Source organism: Drosophila rhopaloa, unplaced genomic scaffold (genome assembly GCF_018152115.1).
Source record: "Drosophila rhopaloa isolate 14029-0021.01 unplaced genomic scaffold, ASM1815211v1 contig_187, whole genome shotgun sequence".
In the NCBI taxonomy this organism is placed as follows: Eukaryota; Metazoa; Arthropoda; class Insecta; order Diptera; family Drosophilidae; genus Drosophila; species Drosophila rhopaloa.
The window spans coordinates 114,856-137,770 of NW_025335069.1; the positions used below are offsets into that span (position 1 = coordinate 114,856).

Sequence of the window (22,915 nt, forward strand, 5' to 3'; positions counted from 1 at the left end):
TCAAACTTTTAATACCCTGCTGCCGTTAAAAAAACTTTTCATCTCTCTTTTAAAAAATTTATAAATGCAAGTTATAATTGGGTAAGGGAGAAGGAAGCGCAAAGAAAATGCGAAAAGTCTAGATGAAAGACAAATACCAACTACGAATTACTTCAGGTGGCGCAAAATTATTGCATATAAACTACATAAAAAGCTTAAATTGTAATTCAAGGAAAGTTTTATATTTAAATTTATGCACGCACATACACACACACACACGAAAAAAGAACAAGTAAACAAGGACCGCAAGTAAATAAATTGTTTTTCAGCTCGTGGTTGGCGTGATGTGATAAAAAGCTTGCAAGTTACAAAAAAAAAAAACCGAAACAAAAATTTTCTTTGCTGCCTGACGACAGTGCCTGTTTGTGTGTGTATGCGAATGTGTGTCTCTAAATTGGGTCAAGGCCATGCAAACAGCTTTCAACTGGGCCAAAACCAGAAATAGGTAGGTGTGTCGAGGTTTGAAACGACAAAAATAAATTATATCCCATATTCCAGTTGATTTGGGTATAAAAGGAGAGAAAAAAAAATTGCAACAGTATTAAAAAAATCGGATTTTAACATTGTCCTTTATTACAGATAAGTAAAACAGTGCCCAGCAATTGGTGTTCCATTAGTAAAAAAATATTTCCAAGCCAAGTCAATAATTAAAAAAGTTTATTTATGTTAATACAATCGAAGCCAGAGTATTGTTCTTAAAACCTTTATAATTCTGAAACTGACCTAACTTTTTGAAGTCATAACCATTTGATTTCATTTTTAAAATCTGGTTACGTCTGTGGCCGACAGAAAAAGCGACAAAATGATTTACTGTTTTACATGAACCGCTTTCCTAAAATCAGCATTTATTTAACCAAATATGTTGGACTCAAAAATAAAATATATTTATATAAAAATAGCCTTTAAATAGAAAATTGCAATTATCAAGCATTAAAGTTTAAATTAAATGCCTCAAAAAATGTTCCTTATAAAAATCTTTGGTAACAAAAAAACCTCACACCAGTCCCAAAGATTTCCATATTCCTGTAGTTTTTCAGACTTCTACCTCATATCTAGCTAAGCAACATTCTGCGTTTCTTAAAATTCACAAAAACTTCCCAAACCTGATTGTTTATGCAACCATTAAATAAAAGTTTAATTGTCCAGCAGCAACGCATCGTGTCATTATTGACTTTACACGGATGCAGAACGAAATTTTAAAAATAGCAAACGAAAAGAGAATAGCAAAAAAACAAACAAAAATCTAGCAAACGCGATACACTCACAGAGATATGAACATTAATATTATTGCTTTATTCTCTTATCTCTCTTCGCCATCCCCTCCATCATCCCCTCCATTCATGTGGTGAACAATGGTGATTAAAGAGAAAAAAAACTCAGTCTCACACATAGAAACACATTATAATTTAGCCGACCTTGAACTTGAACGAATGCCTCGGGCATTGTTGTACCATTTGTTGTTTTTGCTGATTAACAATTAACAGAATAAGCATAGAAAGCGGGAATCGACAAAAGAGGGTGGGGTGTATAGAAGAGGAGATGTCTCTCTCGTCTACAACAGTTTCATGGATATTATAAGTCTTTTTTAGATACCTCGCCTTACTAACAAGCAAAACAAAGCCTAAACTAAACAGGATTTTCAAAGCGAAAAACAAAGCTTTTAAAAGCTTTATTATAATTTCTTAATAGACCTTAAAAATGTGTATTTTCGTAAAATTTTTGGAAGAGATATACAACAGTAAAATTATTTTTCTTGTAAAAAATTTTAGAAATCTGCTCTCCCGTTCCGAAACAAATAATATTGAAAAGGACATTATATTTTATCAAAAATATTAATAACAACGAGTGCCTCGACTATAAGATATTCGTTACTCAGCTAAGCAATTACAAAACAAACATACCCCCAAGCTGAAGGCGCATTTCGACAATTTTGGGTTGAGCCATCTGCAGTGCCAATACCAAAAGCTAAGATTTTTCGGTCTCTTCAGATCTCAAATATAGGAAGAATTCAATTTTGCAAATGTTCAGCACTTAATATCCAATTACTTCTAATGTATAGGTCCGGTTTAGAAAATTGTTGGTGAGTCGATAGATATTGACCGAAAAAAGTTTTTATTACCAATTCTTTAAAGAATTTTGCGATTTGTGAGCGTCGGATTGAGCGTAGCACCACTTTTAAATTTAACTTGCGGTGCGTCAGAAAATATAATTTCCAGCTCTTTTAGTTTCCGATATCACGACGTTAATACGGCTTTTGAACTTGTTCAATAATATACATTCATTATATGGTCGGGGTCGGAAACGCTACCTATTTCCTGTTACATATTTTGCATCGAATACAATATACCCTTTTTACTCTGCAAATAACAGGTATGAAAATAAACTCCTTAAACTGTCCCTAAAAGAGAAGCACAACACTAAAATAGCTAATAAAGATCATGAACATTTTTTAAAAGCTCCAAATAAAGTAAAAACCGATTCTTGAAAACCGTTTCTTCCGTGCCTCCATTAATACTGCTTAAGATAATATAACCATAGGAGAAAACAAATTGTTTTACCAAAAATACAAAAACAATTGCAGTTTTTGTGACTCTCTGCGCCAACATGTCAAATTAGTGAAAACCACAACGCAGTGTTTTCTATATGTGTATTTATGTATTGATCGGGATCGGTTGAATTTCGTACGGGATTGTTTTTGTTTTTTGATGTTTGTTTGGCAACGCTTCGAGCAATTTTGTGAAACAAACGCCAAACGCAAAATGAAATTGAAAGTACAAAAAATATATATATACAATATAAATTTAATGTGTACACTTAGAAATAAGTTGGAAGAAAAGTGGAATTTGGGAATTACACTATAGCTTACCCTGAGACCCATAGACTCTTTTCAGAGAGAAAGAGAGAGAGCGCTTGTAGATGTTTCGTTTCCCACATTACCTGTAATCGCTGTAATTTTTGTTGTTTTAGATGAGGGATGAATGTTGATTTGGGGAGGGGATATTTGGTTATAGAAGTAAGGATTTAGGTTTAGGACCGCATTAAGGATCAGGTATTTCAGGGGTCAAACAAAAACAAACTTAAAATACAAAATTTATTTCATTTTTGTATTGCACTCCGCCCAACCGATACCGTCGAGCGGAGTATACTCACCTGAACACCTGAGAACTCCACACTGAAGTAGGATGCTTGCTGGGATTATAGTTGGATCTCGTCGGATCGCCCAAAGCTTCGATTGTACCTCACCATCTACGATGGCTACATGCTTTGTTTTCGGCAACGACTTGAGACCGCGGCAGCTGATCCTTCTCCCAAAAGCGATGATCCTTTTGTTTCGGATTTCTGCTCCCCAGACATTAGTTGATTTCGGGTTCAAAACACTTGGCACTTGACATTTTAAAGGTTTTTTTTAACAACGAACATCTTTTAGTTGCGGGAAAAAGTTTTCCCTAACCTAATAGACGTTAACGCGTAAGAAAGGCGCGAGCGCGCGACTGGAGCCGGAAAAGCTTACAAGCTAGCTTTAAAACTAAAAACAAATTTATAAGGAAAATAAACAACAAAAAAGGTCCCGTCAACCAAAATAAAGCAAAATATATATGTATATATAGAGATAGTACTAAAATACAATTTAAAACTGCATGCGTATTTTCGTAATATGTAAAGAAAAAAAAAACAGTGTAAAAAACATTAGCACGCGCTGAGAGTTCTATAAGAAAGGACAATCAAAATGGAAAGGCACAAAATAGTAATGACAAATGAAAGTTTGAGTGTGTTTGTTTCTGAATGTTCATGGGTGTATTATGCTTTAAAAATGCAAACAAAGTTAAGGTGAACAAACATAATCGAGTTTTGCTAGAATTGCTGGAAGTGTGGCCAAACTTTGCAAACATTTTGACACAACTGTACTGAGAGAGCTTTCTTTGTGGGGTTGGGGGAATACATGTGGAGCCCTAAACTCTCGCGCACACACACACACACACTTTAAACACTGGCACACGCACACAAACAGCAGCTTAGAGAAATGGGGAGAGAGCAAGAGAGATCACAGCGCACACACATAGAACACTGTTGATACGTAAATTTTAAACACTAACTTAAATGATAAGGAATTCTCTTTAATTTTTCTGCCTAAATAGAAGCTGCAGTGTGACTGAGTGTGTGGGTGTAAGTGAGTACGTCAGTGTGACCATGAATAATGAATTATTATGGAATGCATTTTCTTTTTCATTGCTCTGCAGCTAACGGCTTAATGTTGGATAGAGAGATATACAGAGAGGAAGGGGTAGGAAAATAGAGAGAAAGTGAGGGGGCGAGCAACTAAAAATGTTGGAAATGTCGAATTATGCGATTTATATACACAGTAAATTAAGCAAAATTAAGAGTTAATCAAACACCAATTGTAAAAAAACGTGTTACGAAACTTCAACAACAAATTATCATACATAGAATCATACATATATATATAGAAAATGGTAAAATGAGATTGTTAGAGGGTGGTTGTGGGAGTTTTGTGGTATACAGCAATTATAAATGTTGGTGGTGTGTGAGTGGTAAATGTTTCTCATTTTCTTTTCAAAAGTGTTTGTTTGTTAAAAAATTAATCATAATAAATAGATTTGTACAAAAAAAAAAGATTACTAGTTATACGAATTATGTGTGTCGTAATTAAAAAATGATTAGTTTTGTAAAAAATCATATTAACTAAAGAAATAGTTTTTAAGTAATACTTTCAACTTGCACAAATTATTCTTGTTTCAGGTTAATTTATGTGACGAGAGGGGCGCAGTCAAAAAAAAAAAAAACAAATTGCGAATTCTCATTAAAAAATTCCAAATCAGAGTCGTCAATTCTCGCTCTTTAACATTAATTTTACTGTTTTTTTATTAATTGTTTATTTTTTCCTGCGCCAAACTCTCGCTCACAAATCTTGTTATTTGGTATTGTTTGTATATGTACTTTTTCTTGTTGCTTGCTTTTTTTTTCGTCTGCTATCTTGTTGAAAATTATATTCGAAAAAATTCTTTGTTTCTATTTCTTCTTTTTTTCTTCTTCAACGTTCAAGAGCTTTTTTCGGAGCACGACTTTTGTGGTGTACTTTAGAATTGTAAAAAATATGTGTATATTTAAATGTTTGTGTGGATAAAATGGATTTGTGACCTTGGAAAGTTGGATTTTAATCTCTTATCTGCATTTGCATTTTAATTTAAGCTTTTTGTTTGTCGTGCTCGCTGGTTCGAAAAACATCTCGTCTAAAAACTTCTAAGCTAAGCTGTACTTTTTGCTTTTTCATTTGTTCGTAGCTCATATAATCGAGTTTAGAGGCAACAAACACTCACCTTGGGGATCCCGTTGCTGTGCATCCTGTGCCATTAGTCCAAGTTCATCCTGAGATCTGTCGTGCTGCCATGTTGCATATGCTAATGAAGCAAAAAAAAAAGGATTAGTTATTTGAAAATTACACAATATATCTAGTGGAAACTTACTTTGACTAGATCCTTCGCCACCCTGGCTGGTGCCGGCCGTCTGGTCCAGCTCCTCCATTGTCATGTCCTCCTCGTCCAGTGTCAAATCTTCAACGTTCTCATCGTGCGCATCGTCGTCATATTCAGCTTTGGGTTCAATAACCATCTCGGAGCCCACGGACGACACGCTGTTGTCTTTGATCTTCTGTTTGTGATTCGACGACGATTTGTCCACAACGCTGGCCAGCTGCTTTACCACAACTCCAGCATGGACGGCGGAGGCAGAGGCGGACGTAGGATTGGGTCCACTGGCGGCGCTTGCTCCGCCAACGGCACTGCCCTCATCCATGTCCTCCTCATCGCCTTGGACGCCTTGGGCGCCACCTTGGCTCTGGGCTTGTACATTCTCGGTGTTAATGGCATCGCTTGTTGTCTGCGTCTGCTGCAGTTGGGCCTGCTGTACGGCGGCCGCCGACGCAGCTGCTCCGCTCGCTGGGGCGGCTGTCGAGGATGTTAGTTTAGCGCTTTCAGTCTTTTTGGTAACGTTGGTGCTGGTCAATGGCTGCTGTTGCTGGGTCGACGTCACATGGCTGCTGGTTCCGGCTGGGGGACCGCTGGACAACTGGGTGCTGACCAAAGCGGAGACTGCCATACCGGCGCCTGTCTGGAGGATTGACTGATTCGAGGCGGCTTGCAACACAGACGAGTTAGAGTTGTCGTGGGCATCTAAAATAACGAATATAAATAAATAATTAAATTAAATTGGCACAAAAAAGTCAGATAAGTTATAAAAGCAAAAAAAACACAAGAAATACCGAATTCATTACAATACTAAATGGCAAATTTATATTAATTTAAAACTCATAAACAATGCAACGTATTTAAATTCATATTGTCTCTTTAAAAAGCCCTATAAATATTTCAAAATATTATTATCATATTCAAAATGTAAAATTATCACCCATGTTTCTTCTTAAATTATAGTTCAATCTACAGAATGTTCTCGTCTTGGTGTTTCGCTTTGCTGCAGTATAAAAGATAATCCTAATCGCTGACAACTCACCATTCTCCATGCTGCGACGTCTGACTTTTCGACGCCGACGCGACGGACTCGAAGAGCCCTCACGCGAACCAGATACATCGCCGGATGTGTCCATCGCGCCACTGGTGGCCAGGCGGGCTCGCTTCGTCTGCTCCAGTGTGTATGCACCGCTAAGCTTTCCGCCGCGATGATGTCCGGAGGACTCTGGTTTGGGGGCCGCTCCGCCGCCAGTGCGATTGTCCGACAGACCCTTGATCTGCAGCGATTCTGCTGCCTTGAGCAGGGCTGCCAGCTGATCCTGCGAAATATTAACCTCGCCGCGGTACATGTAGTCCATCATAGCGCGCAGCTCTTGGTACTTTACATCCTTGAGTATGAAAATGGGATGCTTGTCGTACTGTTCTTGTAGTAAGGTCTGTAAGTATGGAATTTGTAGTATTAAAAGTCATACACTTAGGGAGCTTTTCAAACAACTTACAGCAAAGTAGGGACTGCATGCTGACAGCACCACCTTGTGGGCCTTGAGAAATTTGCCCTCGGCGGCTAGAGTGCAATCGACTAGAGTCTCGTTCTCCAGCAACGTGTCGAACACGCTGATCAGTGTGCTCTGATGGTTGTTCCACCGCAAACAAAACTGCTGATCGTCATCCATATTTTGGCTTTGGGTTTTGGATAGGGATGGTAGGATTCCTGGGGTTTTTTGGGCCCACGTCCTTGGGGCCGGAGCGTTGAGCTCTCTCTCTACTTGCTGTTTTTTTCGACTCTTGCTTGCTGATTTACAATGGGCAAAACTTAGGGGTGCAGTAGAGGGCTAAACAAAAATACTGTTTTCGCCTTCGGTTCTTCTTTTAGTTGTGTGTGTCAGCAATTATGCTGCAAAGAAAAAGAGGAAATAAAACAATTAGTAACGTAAAAAAAAATGCAATAATGCGGTCCAAGGTCAAGTTCATGTTTAATTTCAACGCAGCAATAACATCATCTTTCATCTCTTTTGCACACGCTTTGAATTTTAGCTAGATTAACATTATCGTTTTGCATTCACACACCCACAAAGACAAACTATGCAAATTTAGCACAGAAAAAATTATTTTTTTTTGTTAATATTTTAGAGCGAGTTTCTGCTTCTTTTTAATTGTTTCAACTTTGCTCTTTCCGAAACACTCTCTCTCTAAAAGAGAGAGCTAACGGATTTTGTGTTACAGTTGCTTCCCGACTGCGCTTGTGCTGGTGTTGGAGATCGATGGACACGATAAAACACGAAGATACTTCGTGAAAAAACCAAAAACGAAGCATCAAACATAAGGAGGGGAAGTTTTCGCTGCAGCGCACATACGTATGTGTGTGTCTGGTCAGGGTTTTTTTTCTCCGTTGTGGAAAATTTCACAAGTAGATGATTTTCCTTATCCCCCCATCGTCGTCACGCACACACTAACGCTCACTGATAATTTTTAAAGTTGAAGTGTGGAGCAATCGTTTCATTTTTGTATGGTGTGCGCATTTAAAAATAGAACGTTTTTCATTAGAGGCACGAGCACACACACGCACACTAAGTAATCATATAGATATGGGCGCTATTTCACAATCTCACTCGCTCGCGATTATGCTTCACTTACTGTTGTATTGTAAATAATTAGCACTGCAAAGGTTGGTTCCTACTCTAGCTCCGCTTTTGCCGTAGATATATAGATGTGTTTGTAATTTTGCCAGCAAACCGCACGCGTTGTCTCGCGATCTGCCGCACAACGCAGAGAACCAAACAAAAGCTCCGAGCGCACGAAACTAAATGAAACGACGCAAATGTGATGGCAACTGAGCGACCCTCAGAAACGACGCCTCTGCTGCGTCGCTCTCTCGCCACGCAGCGCGTTCATTTTGCGCTCTCTCAAACTAATGGCTGCCCTCTGAAAACGAAGTTGCTAGAGCGAGAGGGGCCAAGTGAGAGTTGAGCGTCGCTCTCTTTCTATCCCTCGTTTGGGGGCACGTTATGAAATTGCCAAGTATGCGGAGGGCCAGAGAGCGAGAGAGGCAGGTAGGCTGCGACAGCGACGTCAGCAGAGGCAGCGGAAAAAGGAGCCGAAAGGGAAAAGGAGAACTGCAATAATCGTGCAAAATAACGGGAAATACACAGACACCAACACATACAGGTAGCGAAATGTGAATAGAAAGTGTTAATACTTTGATTTTCTTCGTACTTTACTTTGATTTATGTTTGCTTTTAAAATTTGGAATATGCTAAGAATATGCTTTAATATGGTATGTACATATATATATAGCCCTGTACATGGCCTTCATTTTCGTTAAGTCCCAAAAGAACACTTCAATTTTCACTTGGAAGAGAACCTAATATAAAACCGAAAAATAACTGTTATTTACGGCAAAGGACGAGTGAGATGGCTATACACAAACGTCTACGTGACTAGGGCTCCCGCTTTCCTCCTCCCCTTTGTGTTTCAGTTTAATTTTTGTGTTCCCTTTTCGCCAGATCCAAGCGCAAAAAAATAGACAGTGTGTAAAGGGAGAGAAAGAGGGAGGAAGGAAGAGAGATAGAATCACCCCCAGGGCGTCCCAAGCCAAGTACCGTTAGACGAAGGGATCAGTTTTTCTAGATTCTGTTATACACACACATATGGTCCAAATAGAAGGAAGAGGTTCAAGGCATGCGCACAGATACACAAAAAAAAAACATTTTGTATGATCGATTTCGACGATTAAACATCATTTTCAAGCATTTCGTAAGAAATTAATATTTATAGAAATAATAACTAATTGTCGGCCGTCGGTGATGTGTGAACCCTGTATTATTCTCTAGAAAATATAGAACTCACCTCGACTAAACATGATTTGAAAATCATATCAGAAGTGAAGACATATATTTGACCTGATTTTTCCTTGTGTAAAAATCACCAAAGAGGAGCGGCAAAAACAACAAGTCTTACCCCAATGATGATGCATTGGAGGGGTTTTCCACAAACACATATTTAAGCATACTACATAAGTCGAGACACAAAGAGAAGTAGGTACAAACTGCAGGGAGGCAAAAAAGGATCTCTCTCGCTCTCTCACTCTCTCCCTGTGGAAAACAAATGACGCGCGCTCTTTGCACATTGCAAGGTTTTATTTTTGCGCAGATGGTGGAGGATTATGAATTGGGATCCTGTGACCAAAAAGAGCGAGTTCGAGCTATATAGCTAGCAAGGCTGTGTGCGTGTGTGGAAAAAGTACAGTTGGTCACAAAGGCTCGCACTTCTTTGGGGTTCAGTTTTCCGTTTCCCACGAGAACCCACAAAAGATGAACTAAATGGGGGTGAGTGATGAGCAATCGGTAATAAAGAGACTGGGAGACTGTGCTGAGGTCTACTATCAAACGATGTCCAATATTATAGTTTTTACGGAGCATTGTTAGCGAAAATCTCAACTGGTTTTCATCTGGCAACTGCATCAGGAAATGTTTTGGCAGCAATACATCCAAAACACTAAATAAACAGCTGTTGCTTTAAGTAATTATATATTATATATTTAACGAATTCTTTTTTTTTGTTTTTTAATTGGATCTATTGTTTTTACTTTAAAAATAATTTTTAGTTGCAGAAATTCTGTGTTGAGATCTACTATCAAACTACGTTCAAAAAGTGAATTTTACGAAACGTTGTTAGCGAAAAACTCAACTGGTTATTTGTTTTAGCAACCGCAGGATTGTATGAAAAAGTCATAATTTAACTTAGCATACTTTATATGAGCGAATTGCCTTGATCAATTTAAAAAAAACCTATTTTGTGCTGAGATCTACTATCAAACTACGTTAAAATTTGTTTATTTTACAAAACGTTGTTAGCGAAAAACTCAACTGGATTATGTTATAGCAGCCGCATTGCTTTATGGAGAATAATTGAGCATTTTCCATATTTTAAGCGAGCTGCTGGTCAACATTAGTGTTTTATAAAACTTCCTAAAAGCATTTTTGTTGTGCTGAGATTTACTATCAAACTACGTTCATAAATTTAATTATACGAAACGTTGTTAGCGAAAAACTCATCTATAGTTTGTTTTAGCAACTGCTTGTTTGCAAGAAAAAATTATAGCACATTTTTCACACTTTCTATACGCTAGTTGCTTTCGATCAATTTTTCAATAAACCTTTAGAAGACTTTAAAGGATATACCTTAATTTGTTTTATAATATTTTGTGTTGAGATCTACTATCAAACTACGATTTAAATTTTAGGAAACGTTGTTAGCGAAAAACTCAACTTTTATTTTATTATTGCAACCGCTGTAGTACGAAAAACTGATTATTATATCTTTCGCAATTTGATTGGGTTGCTTACTATTAACTAATAAAAACATTCTTTTCTTATAAACTTACTATTAAATAATAAAAAATATTATTTTCTTATACACTTAAACTTAAACTCTTATAAACTTACTATTACATTTTATAAATATTATTTTCTTATAAACTTGAGGTGCTTATAATAACGTGATCAATGCCAGATGGAAATGGGTTGCAATATGGAGCGGGAAAAGTATGGTTAATGTTACTTAATATGCTTAGATTCCCTTGAATAATATTAAGAAATCCTTTTGTTATAAACGTGTTTAAGGCTTTTCAGAGGTAGTTTATTAATTCAGGGTTCAATGCCAACAGACTTTTTGAGTGCCAGATGGAAATGAAAATGCGATGCTACGGTGGGATGGGTAGCGGATAATAAAGGATGTCGGGGCAATGTCGGTCCCCTTTTTCTAAGCACGCGCCAGACGTTAAAATGTAAACCCCGGGGAAACCGGTTTATGGGAAAGTAGGAGGAGGAAGAGGGTCCTGCCGTCCCGGGTTTTTTGGGGTTGCAATCAACCCCTAAACAAGCCGATCCCCCCTCTCCAGGTTCATCATGTTATATATATGGATTCTCCTTCCCTTTTCTTCGTCCTGCCGGCAGATGTTGGATCACAACTGTCGTCCCTTTTTTCTTCCTCTTTGCACAGGAAGTGCCGCCAAAGTCTGGGGCTCCCTGAGTAATGAAAATTCTTGACCAGCAAGAGAGAGAGCTCTGAACTTGGAAATATTAATGGGGCTGGTTTTCAGAGTTCTGAGTGTGTGTGCTTACTTGCTGTTCTGTGCAAAAGTCAACAGAAAAACCGGTTCGGCAGACTATACAAGAACTGTGCCATTTCGAAAATGAAACGAAGGAGCGGGTGGCCGTCGCTGTTCTCGGTTGGCAAGTCGAGTTGTTGGTTTAGAGATCCGAGATCCGATCCGATCGCAGAAAAACCAGTTTAAGAAACTCATTTCACATCGCAGCCAGAAAAATCGCCAAGACACACATACACACACATGACCAGAAAAACAAATTTAAAATGGAAATAACTTAAAAACAAGAAAGGAAAAAAGGGGGGAAAAAAAAAAAAAAAAAAAAAAATAAAAAAAAAAAAAAAAAAAAAAAAAAAAAAAAAAAAAAAAAAAAAAAAAAAAAAAAAAAAATTCCTAACTTTAATAAGAAAAGTTATGGCATTTCCAATCGTTCAGTTATATGGAGTATAAAAAATAATTCGGCCAACCTTTTAAAATTTGTAAAGAAAAAAAAAAAAAAAAAAAAAAAAAAAAAAAAAAAAAAAAAAAATAAAAATACAAAAGTTGAAGTTATGGTATAATATAGTGCCATCCTATAATTTGGTACGTAAAATTTATTGGCAAAAAAAAAAAAAAAAAAAAAATCCAAACTTTTAAAAAAAAAAAAAAAAAAAAAAATATATTTGTTATATGTTTAGTGCGTATTGAAAGGAAAGAAGGGTGTGTAAAAATTTTATTTTAATTATTTTAAAACGAATGTGGAGGCCAAGAACAAAGTATAAAACTTCCCCCACAAGATTTGCATAAAGTGGAATCTTTTTCTGCTCGAACGCATGTGTGTATGCGCGTCTTTGCGAGACATAAAATTTGTATATTTACGACGTAAAAATAAACTCGACGACTCTCGCACTGACTTTCAATAATTTAATTTCTAAAAGCTGAAAATGTTGCTGAATAGCAGCACATACTCAATAAAGATAAACTCTCTCGGTTCGAAATCAAAAAAAAAATGAGTGAAAAAACACCTCTGAAAACACACGTAGGCGTCCGTCGCTCATTTATTTATTTTTACACCCTTTCTGCTCGTCGATTTTTTCTTTACACATGTAGCAACCATGTTACAACCGAAGATTGAGAAAAGCTGAATCAAGTGTACGAAGGTATCAGATGAAAATAAACCAACAATCTGAGTCAACATTAGATCGTCCGGGTAAATAACCCAAAATATTAGTTATTTAAAATTCTTAGAAAATATACACGTTTTTTCCCAAACCCCTGGCGATGACTATCGCTTAGGCCTAGTCTTTAGTAATTTAACATGCCTTTAATGCAAATCACATATACATATCGTTTTAGAACCTGTCATCTTTCGGAAATTGTTTTAACAATAATTTAAAAAAAATATAAAATGTGAAAAATGTAAGGTTGCAAAGTCCAAATTGAACTCGTAACTTATAAATTTTGTTTTTGACTGTTTTGAACATATCGTTTTCCATTTCCATGCTTTTTTCTTTCCTTTTCCGCTTCGCTTGGCTCTGTTCGGCCGCAGAAAATGTCGTTTTGCCTTAAAGCAGCGAAAAGTGTATATAAAAAAACGTCAACCACAAAACTTGTTTTCTCAAAAAGCTATTTAAAGTGAATGTTAAGGGCTTGTTATGCGCGAATGTATCTGTATCTCTTAATGTATCTGCGACTGCGGTTGTTATAGAAGTGTGGGGGTGCAGAGGAAGTCGATGCTTTGGGTTTTAGTTATCTGTCTTGGGCCCATTGGAGATTGGCTTCGCTGATGATTTCGTTTGTTCGTTTTCTTTTTAGTTTTGGGCATGCTTTATGTGGGTTTTTCCGCCTCTTCTGAAGGTTATTACTCGGTTACCATTTAAAGAAGTTAACGATCGAAAAGTTGATCGCGTTTTCAATGTTCGCATACTAATGAGAGAATAATTTTCCGGGGAATTTATTTGGTGGTATGATTAAAATAAAATACAAAAAAATTTTAGTACATTTATGGTTTCGTTAATTTAACAAAGTTAAAAAGAAGACTTTAATTAGGATATTTTTCAAATTAATGTTTAAGTTTATAATTTCTTTTATCATTCAGATAACATACGTTTTTTGTTATATGTTATAATATAATATAATATAATATTTATTGTTGCATAATTAATCTAAAAATACTAATGGATATGACTTATCCGCTTTAGACTTATTAAATATCCCTCCAATTCGAGTGAAAGTGAAAAAACTAAGCCACCGAAAATAATCAACAGTAAACAGCGAAATAAAACCCACAAAAGTTCAATGAACTTTTTTGCTAATGGCCAAAGCGAATAAGTAAATAAAAACTAACAAAAATAAAAGTCAGCCAAAGAGCAGTCGGCGATAACGGCTGCTCATTATTTTCCTTTATTCTTTTTTTCTCTATATTTTCTGTTTACTGTAATTACAAGAACATGGGAAATAGAGAAAAGAAAAGTGCGACATTTTTTTTTTGGCACGCGTGTGTTGTAGGTCAGAAATTCGTTGCAAGGTCATTAGTGTTTTAAAAAATCTGATGACTCGAGAGAAATATATATAAATGGTAAACAAAGAATTAAGGCAAGAAGCCAAAGAAAGAATAACAGTTGCTCATTTTCTACACTTGTTGCACAAAAGCTTTTTATATCTCATTTATTATTGTTATTATTCTGCACATGTGCGTAAATTGTAAACAAATAAAACTTTTGCAGGTGAAATTGAGCAACGTCGCAGAAACCCCATCAAAAAAATTAGACGACACGAAAATATGAAAAATGGAAATGTAAACGTGTCGAAAAGAAAACAACAAAAGCGGCGTAGCAAAAGTGTACCACAAAGTGGAAACAAAAATATGTGGCGACTGGTCTCTCTTTCTCCCTCTGTCTCTTCCACATTTCCAAGTGTGTGTGAAAAGTGCAGAGAGAAAATTTCACGCTTGTTTTTGTTGGCGGTTTTTTTGTCGTGAACAAACATAAAACGAAAGAGGGAGTAAGGCAGAAAGAGCGGGAGCGAAAGGAAGGGGAGCCAAAAGAGCGAGAGAACTAAATATTTTATGTGTGGGGGAAAAACCAAGATGGCGGACAACGAGACTTTAGGAATCTATCGAAATGAAAAACGTGCTTTTTTCTAGGAGTTCCCAATTAGCGTTTCATTTCTTTTACCATTTTGGGGCTTATTGTTTACCAACTTTATTTTTTTTATCAAGCTTTTGATTAGTTTTTCCCCCTAATTTGTAATAAAAAAAGCTTATGTAACTGGGCTACACACACACCTAGAGAAAACATTTTCCACTGCACAACTTGACCTCATTTGCATGGAAAGTGAGACATTTTCAGTGTGTGCGTACGTGAAAATTAATGAAAATCGCTCGTCATTTTACTTCAGCGTTGCATTTTGCGGGAAAGCTCTCCCTCTCTCTTTCCATCTCTGGTGAAAAGCTTTCTCCCCTTGTGAGCATAGGGAAAAATCGATAGGAACACCACTGGAAATATCGATTCGATATGCAAAAACACACACACAGTCACAAGCAAGTACAGTTCAAATTCAAGTTTTTGCGTATTAAATAGACATTTTTAGGTTTTTATAGTAATATTTATCAATTCTTTATACACACCGAAATAGAATCACAGGCAGCAAATAGTCGTCAATAAAACTTTGCACATATCAAATTTTGGTGTTGCTTTTCCAAACCATATATATATATATATACACACACGATAACGCGACGGGAGAAAAGCAATAAAGTTAAATTTATTTTTACTGTATTGGGCCCTGTATGCATGTGTATGTTATGTATTTTCCTTTCCCGCTGCCGTGAAGAGCAGAAAGAAAAAGAGTAGGCAGCAGCAACAACGCACCACACACTGAAAATTGCGGACGCGCGGAGCCACTGAAGAAAAACTGACGACTGACGCGACTTTCCGCTGTCCCACGAAAAGTGCCCAAAGTAAAACGCCGAAGAGAGAGCGGAGCCGAATTGTCAATGCCGAAAAGCCGAGCGCAGAGTTCGAGTTCGAAACCCGAAGAGAGTGCGAGTGCGAGTTCGAAAAATGAGTTGACGTCGTCTGTTTGCCTCCCCTCTTGATTCCTCTTCTTTGCTATGTGCTTTTGGTATGCTTGCGGGGAGAGTTGCCAGCCAGAGCTGTCAACTCTCTCCGGAAGGGATCGACACCAGATGAAGTAAATAAACTTTAACAACAGAAATACCTTGTGGAAAATCATTCTATCTAAACCCGAAAACGTGAAATAAAGGTTCTTTGTATTTTAACAAATAAGAACCATAACAAGTTCTACCAAATTGCCATTAGAATTTAATTTTAGTGAAATGACCTTAACATTTCTAACTTTAGATTTCTCACAAGCTTTGTAAACAGTTTTCTTCCTTAAGTGCCGAGCCTGTCAGCATTATACATGTGTACATAAAACTTAAAACTTGAATGCTTTTATTGTTGGTTAGAATTTAATTATTAGAGCTAAGAATTTTATTTTATAAACAATGATACAAAAAAGACGTTTTTTTTTATTTGGTTTCTATCCTAGGTAGTAAAACAAGTACATTCTAATACTTGCGAAATAAAAATGTGTTCAAAATCACTTTGATGATACATTTTACTAATTTAAAGGCTGATCCATAGATGTACAATTCGGAAATGATCCAGTCTCAACAAAATATGTTGGCAACTCTGGTTCTATGTGGCGGAGTTCGAAAATATCATTCGCAGTTGTAATTGCTTTTGTTAACCACCAAGGGGCGAGATTTTGGTGTTGCTTTAGCTTTTGCTTGCTCGGGTTTTTGGGGTTTTTTGCAAGCAAGGCGAAGCCATAATGTTCGAAATGGTAAAAATTACCGTTGCCGAGCAAGCTCTCTCTCCGGCTCTCTCCCTTTTTCTCTGTCATTGCATTTGTATGCGTGTGTGCGAGGGGGACAGATGATAGTTTTGTGTGCAATGCATTTCCTACTAAAAAGCGCAAATTATATTTTGTGCACTCTCCAAAACGCTTTTATGATCAGCGTTGATTTATTTTTGGCTTCCAGTATGACTTCATCGCCTTGCGTTTTTTTCTTATTTTGTGTAAAAATTATGTGTGCCTATATGTACCTTAATTTTTAACGGTTTTCGACTTGGGCAGGAAAATTAACAATCCAGTGCGAAATTCTACACGCTAAAATTAAATGCTCTAACCAATACTAATTGATCCGAGGGGTGTCTTCTCAGGCCGAACATAAATTCTACATATCATTTGCGGACTCCATATGTATGTAAATTTGTATGCAAGCAAATATATAAAAAGATAATCCCGCATAACATCACGTCGTTTTGACAATCGCTCACCTGAATTTTCATTGGAGTTTTCATTGCAAGGCGGTCACGTTCTCTCTCTCCGTCTCGCTCTCTCTCGCGAAGGAGAGGCGGCAAACACTCACAAACACCAACGTATTATTATCTATTTCAAACTTTAATTATAATAAGTTATTGTTATGCGTTCGCACTCTGTACATAAAATGTGTTTCACATCACTCAGTTTTTGTGTTTCTGTTTTCTTTTTTCGATACTCCACTTAAATTTATGTAATGCGCACAGCTTTTCAAATTACTAACAAATGTGGTTTTCTGTGTGGGTGGGAAATAACGAAAATTTAACGTGCGGAGCGACGACGAATTTATTCCTGAGAGTTGCCGTTTGCTACTAAAAAAATCGCTGCAAAAAAGTTCGAACAAAAGTCGAAAAATAAATAGGCTTGCATGTGTGTGCGTGTGAGCACGAAGTTTCTGCTTTTTGTTGTTCTTTCTGCTGCATTCGAAAATCCGAAGATCGTTCGTGCGCTAGAACAAGTGAGTGCGAGGGAGAAGGTGACTGGCGACGATACAGTTGATTGCTTTTTGCAACTGCTGCTTGGAAAAAAGAAGAGGGACGAGGAGGAGGAGGAAAATGGATGAAGAAGAAGGGGTTGTGGCAAAAGGAAGTGGCGCTAAATGAAAAGGCAAATAAAAGGTTTTTTTTGGTTGGCACATAAGAAAAAAATTTGTATGTATATGGAGTTCTATGTAAAAAGCTTTGTTGATCGCAAAAAATATGGTAACTATTACATACATATGTATGTACATACTATTCATATTTACTTATGTATGTACATACATTAACGAACTTAATTATTGGCACAGCAATCATGTTGATCTATGTTTGTACATACATATGTACATATGTACATATTTTAAGAAGATCTGGGGGTTGTCATTATCCTTTTATATGATCCTGGACACTCAAAGCTATGGAGTGGCCAGTGTGCCTTGCATTTTTTAAGGGCGTGGGAAAAACGTCTTCTGGGCATCCTTTCCCCAATCTTAACATTCGATTTCCTTGATCCTGCTTATTCAATTTTAATTTTTGAACACATGCTGTTAATTTTCTTTTTACCTTGTAAAGTCAAACAACCTTTTCTTTAAATTAAGGCTCTACAAAAGATTTTTGCTTAAAAATTGATCATTATACCATTTAGAGTATAGAGGCAAATGTGATTAGGCAAAAAAAAGTGTCCAAATCGATAGAGTTTTAACGAAATAGTTAAAGCCCAAGTGTGTCAATAATTTAGTTCAGGGAAATTTGGTTCATATGTATGGTTTGATTCCAACCGTATTTGGTTGGAAAGGATTTCTTATCACTTGTAACTTATTTTTAAAACTGTTATTTTGATACCCTGCAGATGATACTAAAAGTTCAGTTCAAAGTTTGCAACATACATAATACATATGTAATGTCTCTGAATCGATCGAACAATTTATTGAAAAATTGACATGAATCCATTCGATATGTAAATGAAGCTCTGAAATTTAAAATAACAAATTTCAAAATAGTGGAAATTGAAAAATATTTCCCGACAACAAATAATTCTTTAAACTATTTTTGAACGAAATTATGAATAGAATATATTAGATTAACAACATTGGTTACAAATAAAGGTACAAAATCTTTTATCTTATCAAAAATGTATGTACACATACTATTTTATATTACAACATAATAAATTTTTAAAGAATAAGTAACTTAAAAAACAATTTCTATGCAGTTTGTTCGATCAACGAAAACTTTATTTTCAAATGTTTTTCAATAGAATAATTTACTACAATAAAATGATATCATCAAGCATGCGAAACATTAAAAATTTGGATAAATTAACAGCTGAAGTGGGTAATGTTACTAGAAATAAAATAAATGTAATTAGCGCTGAAGAACATAATTTACCAGGCACCTGTCATTATTTTTAGCGAGGCAATTAAAATTCCCGGCTGGGGAAGTAGAAAGGTGTCAGGGAAGATTAAACTTTCAATTTATGGTTCCACTTTTTTTATTTTGCCATTTTGCATACATACATATTTTTTTGTTTTTGCCAATTGCTACTTTCTAATAAAATCGTCAATGTACAACCATACCTTTACACAGGCATACATTCGTATAAATCTTTGCCCATTTTTTACGTCTTGCATTAGCAATTGCCAAAACTTGATTTTGATGCTTAAATATAAATGATTACTTGATTTGAGCAAATATGTATGTGAAAAAAGTCGCCACAAAAAAACAAGAACAACAATAATGCTAGTGCACGGTTAGAAATATGCAATTGTTGGATATGTATTCAAATAATAAGGAAGTTTGTTTTCATTTAAAAATAAACGTATGAACAAATATGTTAAAATAGGTTTACTTTCAACATTCAATGTTGAATTTTTCTTCAGGTTTATTTCATTGTCAATAGTTATATTGCGAAATTAAAATAATCAAATTTTTTAATAATAACTTTGGACAAGAAATTTTATGAAAGATCAAGATCAAATATTTTCTTGAAGTGTTTCTCTGTCGACGTCGACGCCCGCGCAGCAGCTTAAAAAAAAGCTGCGCTCAAAGAAATTAACAATAAAAGTAGGAAATTTTTTTAACGCTTTTTGTTTATTTTTTCTGCTTTTTTTTTTGCTCTCGAATGACGAAGAAAATATTCGCCGAGAGCAAAAAGAAGCCGAGGAACCAGAGTTTCAAAACTCGTTTGGCATTCGAAATTCCAGAGTATGTGTGTGTGCTTTTGTATTTTTGGCAACACTTCTACGCTGCTCGCTTGTTGTTGTTATTCCGCTGGCAAAGTGAAAATTTATGCCGCACCCCGCTCGAAAAAAAAACGAAATAAAAGTTGGAGTCCGTGATTTCACACAACCCACCAAAATTCCAATCCATTTCAAAGCCGCGCCAACAAATAAACAAAAGTCAATATGTAATTGAATTTTTTCATCCGTTTCTTTTGCTCAACAATTTTCGTCGAACATATTTTTGTGGCTTTTCATTCCACACACTTCGTTGTTTGTCCATGTGTGTACGTTTGTGTTTGGTTGCTATTTTTGATTTCCCTTATGATTTCGCGCCGCTCTTTTCAATTCCAATTCGAATTTGGATTAAATTCCCATTTTTGAGCTTAGCTTCGTTTTCATTTCGAACTCGAAACAGAATTAGCATTATACATACATACATCTCTTTCTCTATCGCTGTCTTTTACTCTCTTTCGAGCGATTTTCGCACAGAGAAAACAATTCAAGATAAGATTTTCTGAAATTAGAATGTTTTATTCTTTTTAATAATGTTGATAATTATAAACTCTATTAAAAGAATTAAATTAACACATTAAGTTAGAAAAAATTAAGAATATTTGATAGTTGTTCAGACTTATCATGAGATAAAACATAAAATATATAATCCTTTATGTTTGGGCCGTTTTTGCATCACAAAAACAAAGTCGTCCAATGAATAGGGGCACACGAATATCCTGTAACAATAATATTACTGAGAAAAATATTTTTTTTAATAATTTTTTAATCTAATCTATCATCAAAAAAAACACCAATTCAAAACCCTAGCAATCGACCAGATTTATTGAACGCTATTAAAATGGTTTAAATTTTATTTTAATCTTTATCTTTTCCCAATTCAATTTGTTTTCAGTGTTGAGTGATGGATGGCCTGTGCTTTTCAAAAAATGCTTGCTCGGAACAAAACCCCCTTGGTCAGCTTCCCGCTCCCAAAAAAAAATGAAGAGAACACTGAAATTGAGGCTGCCAAAAATATTTGTTGTTAATGGAACTTTCTGGTTTTCTTTCGCTTGCAAATTTAAATTCTTTTCTTCTCATGCTCATTACTTTTTGGGTCACAGCGAATGAGAGAAAGATAGAGAATTGGTAACAATAGCGAGTTAATCCAAGTGAAAGGAACCCATGGTCGACCAAACTCCCCCCTTGAAAATATTTAACATCATCATTATCAGATTGCCAACTGCGCACATTTCCATTCCCGATCCGCCCAAGATTATCGATTTTCCAACCCTACACAAAAACGCATTTGAGAACCGGAGCTTTCAACAACCCTGGACAACTGATGTTCTTATGACAGCTATGCTGATATGGTGCGAACTGATGCTGGGGAATATTTATGCTGTATGTATGGTGATACGTTTTCAGGTTATTTCGAAAAATAAGAGTTTTTATAGAAAATTGTATCATAAAAAAAGTAATAAATTTGCACCCTTTTTGTTCAATATATAGTTGATCAAAAGAGCAGTAAACTATTTTTATTAAATCGGGCAATTATTTTTAAAAAACATGGCCTGGAGATAAGATTAAGGTGTTACGGGGTTATCTTGTATTTCCTAAAATACTCTAATTTGGTGTTGTTTGATGAAATAATAATGAAAAGCTCAAACAGCTCTTATTATAAATACAAGTTTTTGGAACATCTTAAAACATAATTTAAGCTGCTATCTTCCTTAAAATGCTTTTTTTATTAAGACTGAAGTGACTCAGAAGATACCAGTAATGCTTGGACAAACGGCATTGGCAAAACAAAAAATTCGCTACACCCACTATAGGCCCGAAAATAGCAAAGTCCTGGGAAAAACACTAATACCCCCTGAGCCGTCGCAACAAGGACGCGTTTGTGAGGGGTGGCAGGATGCCCTGGGGGTGAAGGAGTTTCGATGGGAGAGGGTGGTCGGGTGTCTGGCAACGACAGGGCCCAGAAATCGAGCGGCAGCCAAGCATGATCCCCTCTGACCACAGTAGCAACCCTAAACCCTCCATCCCTGCCATCGGATGGCCGGATGTTGCCTTCCCTTTTCGCCTGTTCCGCTGGGGGGTTGTTGCTTCGGTGGCTCGGAGCAAAGAGCTTTTTTTCTGCTGCCGCTGTCAAGGACCAAAAACCAACCCCTAAAACCCGAAACGGGGGGAGCGACAGTCAGATCACGAGCAGACGGTCGGCGGGTGGTAGCTACGTAGGTCGGTTTGGAACTCGGAGGGTGCGAGGGTGGCACTTCCCTTCCAATTGGGGTGGAAACTGGAACGCAACGAGATCCTGTCGTCAGGGGTTGCTGGGCCCATTCCGTCCCCCCTTTTTATTGCGTTGCAAAAACAGAACCGAACGTCAGCTGCGATCTCACAGGGGACTCCTGGCACTTTGCAAAAAAAAAAGAGTTGCATTCAACCCCTCTTACACTAGGAATTAAAAATGTCCTTGAAGTCTCATAAAATGCTACAATAGCGTCTAATGCGTAGGATTAAAATGTTTATCTTGCAGCGTGGAAAAATATCAACAATGAACAATGAATAATTTTAGCTGCTAACTAACAACATCAATTAGTTCCAGGGTATTTAATGTTATAGTTTTTAATCTTAATATTATCTCTAAATTCTTTGTGCTCTGCATTTTTGTTTATGACAAAATCGATCAAGTTTAAAGATTGCTAAAAAAACTTGATGTGTAAAATAAATAATAACTTAACAATGATTGAATCAACCTAAAGTCTGATTGATGTTGAAAATTATACACCGATCTTTTGGCCGTGCATTTTTAGTTAATAATACTTATTTATCCAAATAATTTTAAATAAATAATTAGACGTCACTTAACTACTATTTTTGGCATACACCTATTCAAATGCTAGCATAATAAAAAGGTGTTAATTTGTATATTTATCCACATGTTCTCTAAAAGGTTTTCAAGTTGTATGTTCAATGGTGGCAAAATGAAAACACATGTGCATAAATATTTAAATTGGTTTAAAAACTCTGTATTTTTCCCTTTGTGTGGAAACCGGGTGCATTGGATCCAGCTGTAGGATCCAGTCCCCCAAGGGTTGCACTCGGGGATTTTCCCGCCCTCCCCAACTAACAAAAAAATACAACAGCTGCAGATCAGGATCTGGAAAACCACCCCTAACTATACATTATGCACACGATCGTTGCACGCTTCCCTGATCAACTTGA

At 36.4% G+C, this 22,915-nt stretch overlaps 1 protein-coding gene across 19 annotated transcripts in view; it reads right to left on the reverse strand.

Moving 5' to 3' along the window:
- The window catches only part of LOC108050172 (longitudinals lacking protein, isoforms F/I/K/T), a 62,716-nt gene extending 45,405 nt beyond the window's left edge, over positions 1–17,311 (reverse strand). For 5 of the 19 annotated variants that reach the window (XM_017131706.2, XM_017131708.2, XM_017131705.2 and 2 more), the window contains exons 1-5: positions 15,236–15,555; positions 7,022–7,416; positions 6,565–6,958; positions 5,523–6,227; positions 5,376–5,456 (exon numbers count right to left, since the gene is read on the reverse strand). In XM_017131706.2, the coding sequence (XP_016987195.2) occupies positions 5,376–5,456; positions 5,523–6,227; positions 6,565–6,958; positions 7,022–7,195 (1,354 nt within the window). In that variant the 5' untranslated portion in view covers positions 7,196–7,416; positions 15,236–15,555. Of the gene's footprint in view, positions 1–5,375; positions 5,457–5,522; positions 6,228–6,564; positions 6,959–7,021; positions 7,417–8,156; positions 8,336–15,235; positions 15,556–16,955 lie in introns of those variants that run through there. The other 14 variants (XM_017131714.2, XM_017131716.2, XM_017131717.2 and 11 more) reach the window with 5 other exon arrangements.
- Between the last annotated feature and the right edge of the window lie 5,604 nt (positions 17,312–22,915).